This window comes from Theropithecus gelada, chromosome 6 (assembly GCF_003255815.1).
Source record: "Theropithecus gelada isolate Dixy chromosome 6, Tgel_1.0, whole genome shotgun sequence".
In the NCBI taxonomy this organism is placed as follows: Eukaryota; Metazoa; Chordata; class Mammalia; order Primates; family Cercopithecidae; genus Theropithecus; species Theropithecus gelada.
This window is the reverse complement of record NC_037673.1, coordinates 147,757,027-147,765,287: the sequence shown is the minus strand read 5'-3', so window position 1 is coordinate 147,765,287 and position 8,261 is coordinate 147,757,027. Positions and strand designations below refer to the sequence as shown.

The 8,261-nt window shown below is 46.8% G+C and overlaps 1 protein-coding gene across 1 annotated transcript in view; it reads left to right on the top strand.

Annotated features, from left to right (window-relative positions):
• Positions 1-720: 720 nt before the first annotated feature.
• SLC36A2 (solute carrier family 36 member 2) overlaps positions 721-8,261 on the top strand; it is a 33,871-nt gene continuing 26,330 nt past the window's right edge. Inside the window, exons 1-4 of the mRNA XM_025388367.1 lie at positions 721-1,005; positions 4,042-4,132; positions 4,711-4,799; positions 5,326-5,421. Coding sequence (XP_025244152.1) covers positions 851-1,005; positions 4,042-4,132; positions 4,711-4,799; positions 5,326-5,421 — 431 coding nt within the window. The 5' untranslated portion in view covers positions 721-850. The remainder of the gene's footprint in view (positions 1,006-4,041; positions 4,133-4,710; positions 4,800-5,325; positions 5,422-8,261) is intronic.

Below are 8,261 nucleotides of genomic sequence, written 5' to 3'. Positions count from 1 at the left end.
AGCTGCAGAGTTCTATCCTGGATGTCATGTGTGACCTTGGACAAATACCACCTCCTGGCGCCAGTGTCTTTCCCAGCAAAATGTGGCCGGGAGTCATACAATCTCAGCCTCTTCCTCGTTTCCAAAAGAACACCCTTTACTCACTCCATGGAGCCTCACAAAAGCTAAGAATTAATTAGAGATAAGTGAGTGACTGTCCCTTTTTTGTTCCAATTTAAGAATGGGGTGCTCCCAGAAGGCATGTCTTACAGCAGATTGTGGAGCCAGTGAGATATGGAAACCTCTATCCTGAGATGAATACAAGGAGAGGGATTTGTAGGTATTTTCTTGCAGGCAGAAATAGGTTACTGGTTGAAAACCTTGACAAATTGGGCTAGGTTCCAACTCTGTCACTTTCTGGCTGTCTGACCTCGGGCAGTTTCCTTTACTTCAAGAAACCTCAGTTTTCTCCTTATTTAATTGATAGGGTTAAATGAGAAATTGTAGATAAAACACTTAGAGGATTGCTTATTCCTTAGTAAAGGTCTTAATAGATATTCGTTATTAAAATGATCAGTATAATAGTTATTATTATGATGATTATTACGTAATACCAATAAGAATGGGTGATGCCTTTTCCAAATCCCTCCTTCCTCTCCTCCTCCTCCCAGCAGTCCTCTTCCACTGGCTTCTCCAGGCAGGAAGAGGTGCCCTCCAGGGAGGTAGGCGGGGCCTCATTCCAGCTTGGCCAGAGCCAGGCCGGGCACACATCACTGTGCTAGGGTGTACATCTATACTAGACACCTTCCTGCTTCTCTCCTTCCAGAGCAGACCTCTTAGTCACCCTGAGCTCCTCATTTCTTAAGCAGTCATGTCTGTGACAAAAAGTACCGAGGGAGCCGTTGCTGTCAAACTGGACCTTATGTCGCCTCCTGAAAGTGCCAAGAAGTTGGAGAACAAGGACTCTACATTCTTGGATGAAAGTCCTTCAGAGTCACCAGGCTTGAAGAAGACCAAGGGCATAACGTGAGTGCTGTTTCCTGCCATCCCTATTTCCGCTTTCTAGCCTGAAGCTTGCACTGGCAAAAACCCTGAGGTGGGTGTGTCTGACCCTCAACCCACTGTGCAGATGAAAGACCAAGGTTGCAAAAGGTGCAGTCATGGGCTGAGTCAAGCTGAGAGATTAAAGGGGCAGAAGTAAAGGCTGTCAGAAAAGCCCTTAGGGACATAGTGATCCAGCCCCCAACAGGTACAGGTGGGAAAACTGAGGCTCAGTTACCCTGGACCATACACTGAGTCATTGTTAGGGGCTAGAATTCAGTGCTGGCCCTAAAGTCATATTTTTGTTCCTGGCCAGCGATGTTAATGTTGGGGATAGAGGTAGAATCCCTAACTTCTTGGAGGAGAAGGTGAGTCCTAAGCTTAAAACCACAGTGGCCTCACTGACCACTAAGTATTGCCTCCTCCCTGTCTCCTTCCTGCAGTAAGCCTGGCCTCTACTTCAACTGAGAAGCACAGATGACACACAAAAACACACTTTGTGGAAGGTTCTAGTTTTTTCCACTTTCTGGGGGAGGGGAGTGGGGGTTTTTCACTAGACTTTCAAAACACAAAAAAAGAGGGAAGCTGAGTTACAGGGCTGCAGCTCGCTTCCCCACACCTGACCCCACCACCCAAGCACACTTGCTAGTTTACTTAGGAAAAATAGGTGTGGGGTGTGGTAGTGAAGAGGTTCTGCTGCTTTAAGAAGAAAGTTTTCACGCCACTAGCATAGTAGAAAGAGCACTGGACAGAGAATCAGAAGGCCTGAGTTCAAGTAGTGACTCTGCTCCTTCTCTAAGCCCCAGTTTTTTGATATGCAAAACAGGTGGCAGTGTGAACTAAAGGAGAGTGCATGGAAACAAAATCGAAGGATGTGTTTTTTGGGGGTGCACTGCAGGGAGGGACTGTAAGGGGCAAGCAAAGCCCCTCCCCACAACCATCCAGCAGGACAATTTAGGGATGGACACAAAGACTGGCCCTGCTCCCGGTGCTGTTGCCCCAGGGCTAGTCCTGCGAGTTGCTAAGTATTAGTGACCCTTAGAGTGAGCTGTCTATAAGTTGGGGCCAGCCACTGCTAAGTAGAGGCATTTCTCAGTCAGAGGCCTTGAGGGAACCACCTATCTCTTGTGTCCTGAACTGATACAAGGTTCGGTGGCAATTTCAGCAACTTAAGGATCAAAGGAATAAAGCAAGTGAGAACTAAAGGGAGACTTGTGGCTTGGGGAGAAGCCAAATACGGGCTGGGTAAGCGTGGCAACGATGGGGTTGGCTCACCCGGGCTCGAATTCCCACTTAGCTGCTTACCAGCTAGAGCAAATGCTGGAACTTCTCTGTGCCCAGTTTCTCCTCTGTCAATGATAGTTCTCTCCTCCTGGGAGATTTGAGCATAAATCCCCCAGACTCAGTGTCTGTAAGCGCTGGCTGCTGTGAATAAGATGACAGCCCAAGGTGACCGAAGAAAGGAGTTAGAGTTGGAACCCACGTCTCCCAACTCCCAGTTTGGTGCTTTGCATGACTTACCGTGCTATATTTTCAAGTTGGTTGAGTGGCCCATAGTTAAATTCTGATTTCCCTAAGTCCCTTAGTTAGAAATTTCCCAAGTAACCCGCTGACCCTTTCCTAGTTGCAAAACAAGCCCATTGCTGGCCTGGCGAGTAGGGTGTAGTGCTCAGTCAGCGATGTGGACACCCACAGGGAGAAAGGCATGCAGGAACTCTCCACCCCCTTTCTCCCTCGATTGTTCTCTTTAACCCTTGATTAATCTATGTACAGAGACTCAGGAAGCTAGAGGGTTTAGAGCTTCAATATGAAGCTTCCTGAGCCTCTGCCCATAGATTCTTTTAAAATAGCATCTTTTAAAAATAGCATCACTCCTGACATTTACAGAGGGTCAACAAAGTTGAACACGTTGCCCAAGATGACACAGCTAGTTAAGTCGTGGCCTTGAGGTTTAATCTCTGGTTTGTCAAATCCCAGAGATCGGGCTCCTTCCAAAGTACCTCTGTGGTTTTACAAAGAATAAGTCTCCTAACCAGAAGGCTCTCATGGGGAATTTCCAAAGTTTCTAAAGTTGCACATGTAAGTCTCATGCTCACCTTGACTTAACCTGGTCCAGGTACAAAAATGTGTAGAAATAGGTTGTTTTGTAATTCCACTAATAGAGAGGGTACCTCCCTGAAACATTTTTTTCTCCTGATGGTTTAGACATTGTCCTCTGGGCAAACCTTCATATCTGTCTTAAAGGAAGGGTCTGAGTTTTTGTTTGGGGGAGGGGAGGCATGCATTCTCCAGCCCTGATACCCTGGGCTGAGAAAAGAAACCCCTCTGGAGCTCAATCCCTGAATGATTATGTCCCGCCAGATCCCACCTGGGGACCCAGTCATTTGACCTGTTTATTCAGAAGTTGTAATGATTTCTTCTTCTGCCTGCCCTTTCCCCTTTTCTCTGAGTTCAAGCCTGTCTCTACTACTAGTTTTATGACATTGAGCTAGTTTCTGCTCCGCTCTGAGACTCCATTTCCTCAGTTATGAAATGGGGTTGTTTCTTTACTTACGCTGTCTGAGTTTATCTCTGGGAGGCAGCTCAGCAGAAGTAGGGGTGAAGAACAGGGACTCTGAAGCAGGCCTGCATTAAATCTTGGCTCCCCAATATATCGTGGATAAGTCATTAACAAATCTCTGTGCCTCCGTTTCTTCACCTGCGAGATGATAATCGTATCTTTGTCAGAGCCTGGGCAAGAAGATTAAATGAGATAATACTCATTCAAAGCACCTAGCACAGTGTCTCATATAGCAAGTGTTGCAGCATATATTGAGTGTTAGCTGCTAAAACCAGGACAGTTCTGGGCAAACTGGGATGGTTGGTAACCTTACAGGAGACCCAGATGTGCCAGGCAAGGACACACGGACTGAGAGATGGCTAGGAGCCCGCCTATCAGGTGCTGGCATGCTGCGAGGGAATGACTGCTGGATCTTCTCACCGCCACACACCCATACTTCACATCTCCTTCCTCTCCTTTAGAGTGATCCAGGCCTTGATTCACCTGGTGAAAGGCAACATGGGCACAGGGATCCTGGGACTATCCCTCGCTGTGAAGAATGCGGGCATCCTGGTAAGAGAGGTGCCATATGTGGGGGCTTTATGGTCAGTTGTGGAAGGGAAGTAACAGGAGAGGCTCTAGCGGTTTAGCAACCTGTGATGAGCAGTCTTTCTGGGAGGCAGCTTGGTGCGGGGTTAGGGTCTAGACATCTAGCCTGGGTTTGAGTTCTGGCTCTGCCACAGACTTTAGTACCTTTGGTAAGTCATTTGCCTGCTCTGTGGGCCTTAGTTTCCTCCCCTGCAGAATGCAAGGATTGGACTATGCCCAGTTTTCCAAGTATGCTCTATAGAGGACGAGGTCTCCTTGGGGATGTTTCAGGGGCCACAAAGTGCACACATGGTCAGGATTCTGTGTCCCCCTACTCCCATCAGTATACCCCATTGTAATTGCTTTATGTGCTTTATTGGAATATTACTTGAGGTCATATTTGAAAGAATAGCTGTTGCTGCTACAAAAGGGCTTTAAACCCAGTTTGCTAGAGAGTTCTTTGAGTCCTGCATGATATCTACGCTACCAATCCCAGCTTGCAGTATTCTTCATAAATGCATTCTCTTCTCTCCTCCCTCACCCCTTGCCTCCCCTTCCTCCAGATGGGCCCACTCAGTCTGCTGGTGATGGGCTTAATCGCCTGCCACTGTATGCACATCCTGGTCAGGTGTGCCCAGCGCTTCTGTAAGAGGTGAGGAAAACAGCCTCCTTGTGTCAATTCCTTTGGTACATGGTTCTCAGGGACAGCCCAGAAACATCCTATGCATAATAGAAGTTTACTTCTTAGTTTTCTCCAATAAGGCCAAGAAAGAGAGAAGAGCATTCAGGAGCAGGGAGCTCAGGTGAGGCTCTTCTGCATGGCTCCTTAGGAGATCTCAGTCAGGCCATTGTGCTTATCTGGTTGGCTCCTCTGGAAACTGGGCACAAACTGTGCAGAGAATGGTCATGAGGAGTCAATGGGATCATGGATATGAAAACTACCATCCCCATGCAAGGTGTGCATTAGATTCTTGCTGTGTAGTCTCCGCCTCATTTAACAGGTAAGGAAAACAAGCCACCGAGGAATTACTGCTGAGTGTCAAAGCCTGAGGTCTCTGCGCCTGTGTTCTTTCTGCTCTTTAGCTGTGTCTTTCCTTGTTCTGTGTCTCCTGACTTTTGACCATGTGATTTTAGGCTAAACTATCTCTTGGAAATTGTCTATGCACTCTCTTCTGCAGGCTTAACAAGCCCTTTATGGACTATGGAGACACGGTGATGCATGGACTAGAAGCCAGCCCCAGCGCCTGGCTCCAGAACCACGCTCACTGGGGAAGGTAACCTGTTCTTGCTGTGCCTGCAGTGGGGTAGGACGCAGGAGGAGAAAATGCTGTTATCAGGGATGACTTCTTCCCTGGAAAGGTGGTTTGTTTGGCACTTCTGTGTTAGATGTTGTCCATAGAAGGGATTCATTGGCAACATCCCTGATCCACCCCCACTTCTTGTATATCTCCAGTGACAGGGTGCTCATTCCTTTGCTATGCAGCTTTAATATTATTTACTCTTTTATTAAACCACATTTATCCAGTTACTCCTATGGCCCTGAAAATGCCATGGGGACCAAGAAAACCAAGGCTTTGCCCTCATCGAACCCATAGTCCAGTGAGAAAGGCAGATATTAAACAGCCTAGAATAGAGTTATTTAATAACCTCCTGGATATGTACGATGAAGGAAAGAAGGACTGGTTGCCACCAGGCAGGTTAAGAGATGTGTGTTGGCTTGGGGGAGAGGAGGGCTTTCTAGGGTGGAACAGGTAAGATGAGTTCTGCAGGAAGGAGTCCTGAAGAATGAGGAATCACCTCAAGGAAGGTGGACAGGGGCCTGGAGGGTGGGGCTGGAAGAAGAAAGAGAGGGTGTGAAGGCCCCTGAAGCAAGAAGGTATAGGTGACAGATTCAAGGTACAACAAGACCACGTAGCTTGAGGGCAGAGAGTCAGGGAGGTGGAATTGAAGAAGGAGCCAGGCGCCCAATCAAGTGGTACATTTTAGACCCTCTGAAACAAAGACTCTATTTGTTCTTTTCTTAAAAGCAACCATGAAGCCATTGGAGGGTTTTAATCAGGGGTATCATCATATTTGTATTGTTTAAAGATCTGTCTGGCTTCTGTGAGGAGAATAGATTGTAAGGGAGCAAGAGCAGATTTAGGCAGATCCATGAGGGGGCCATTGACAAGTGTCCAGCCAGGTCACAGTGGTGGCCTGGACCAAGCTGGTGGCAGTGGGATGAAGAAAAGTTGACTTGATCATGAACTGGATCCTGGGATTGGGAGACAAGGAAGAGTCGAAGTTGACTCACATTTCTGATGACTTCTATTTTGGACAAGTTGAGTTTGGGGTGCCTGAGAAACATTCAAGTAGAGATGTCTAATAGGAATGTATGGGTTTAAGCCTATCTTCATGCACCAATCCAGAATTGAAGTCATCAGCCATGAAGCCAGGGACAGGGAGGTCTCTTAGGGAAAGGTTATATAGTGAGAAGAAAAGAGAGGAAAAGACCAAGACTTTAAGAACCATTTGTTAAGCTGAACAAAGTCTTCCTCCCTGAAAAATCCCACCTTTTAGCTCTCAGGGGTGACAGAGAACAGGTCAACACCCTTTGTCCTTTGGTACTTGGGACTAAATCTACTCCTTTGTTCTTGTTTCAGACCTGTCCCCACCTGCTTGTCTCCTCTTGTTGAGCACCATCTAGACTGTCAAAGTCTCTTTTGAACTGTGCTTCCCTAAACTGCTGCAGTACTCACGGTGTGCCCCTGCCTGTGGCAGGTAGTCTGTATGGTATCATGGGCCTGGCACCACCCTTTGCTCAAAGCCCATACTCACAAGCGTAATCCACAAATTCAGTCTGTGGGACAGACAAGGAAGACTACTGGATAATGACCAGAATTTTCCCAATTGTGTGACCCAGGAGGAGACTTGCCTGTCACAGACCCTCAAATCCTTCTACTTGTTGTTGGGCATATAAAGAAGATTTCCCTGCTCCATTTAGGGATCTTCTTTCATGAATTACTGCCTCTCCTATAACTGGAATTCCTTTAGCATGGGCTCTTCCTCTCAGCATTTAATGTGTTCCTGTGTCTCCAGCAAACCACCATGGCACATGTATAGCTATGTAACAAAAGTGCACGTTCTGCACATGTACCCCAGAATTTAAGATGTGATAATAATAATAATAACAATAATAATAATAAACCAAGTAAATAAAACTTCCTGGACCTTACCATCGTAGCCACCATCCTATCTTACATTCAATATATGTTATTCAACAAATGTCTACTGTGTGTCAGTACCTACAATGTGTCATAAAGTGCTTTAGACAATGGGTCTACAGTAATGAGCAAATGGGCACCATCAACACTGGACCACCCTCTGACTTTACTGCCTTACATCCCATCCACACCTCTTTCACAGGCCACCTGGCTTTGCTGTCCTTATAATTCTACTGAAGGTCTTTCAAGCAATGTCCTAAAAGACCTTCTTGTTGCATCTTCCTTGCCCTAGAGAACCTTTTAGCAGTAATGGGTATAATTGACCATTCTCTTCTTTCAACATTCTCTCCCCACTTGGCTACTATTAAACCTCTTACCCCCTAGCTTTCCTACCTTTCTAGCCACTCCTTTGCATTTGTTGTAGGCTATTTTGTTTCTATTAAATGTTGATGTTCTCCAAGGTTGAACACTGCCTTCTACTCTCCTCATTCTGCACACTTTCTAACACTGCTCTGCCTTTGCAAGACTTTATCCACTACTACAACTCAACAGTTCCAGACCCTAATATCTAGTTGTCCTGAATGTCTCCTATAGGAACCTCAAGCTCAAAGATTCAGATTCTGAATGTATCATTTCTTCCCCTTCTCCTAAAATTGTTCTCATCCTCCTCCTCCCCCTTCTTGTCCTCTTCTTCTCTTTCTCTTTCTCCTTCTCCTTATCCTTCTTCCTCTTCTTCTTCCTCTTCCTCTTCTTTCTTAGTTCTTCTTCCTCCCCCTCCTCCTCTCCTCCTCCCCCTCTCCTCCTCCCCTCCCCCTCTTCTCCTCCCCTCCTCCTCCCCTCCTCCTCCTCCCCTCCTCCTCCTCCCCTCCTCCTCCTCCCCTCCTCCTCCTCCCCTCCTCCTCCTCCCCTCC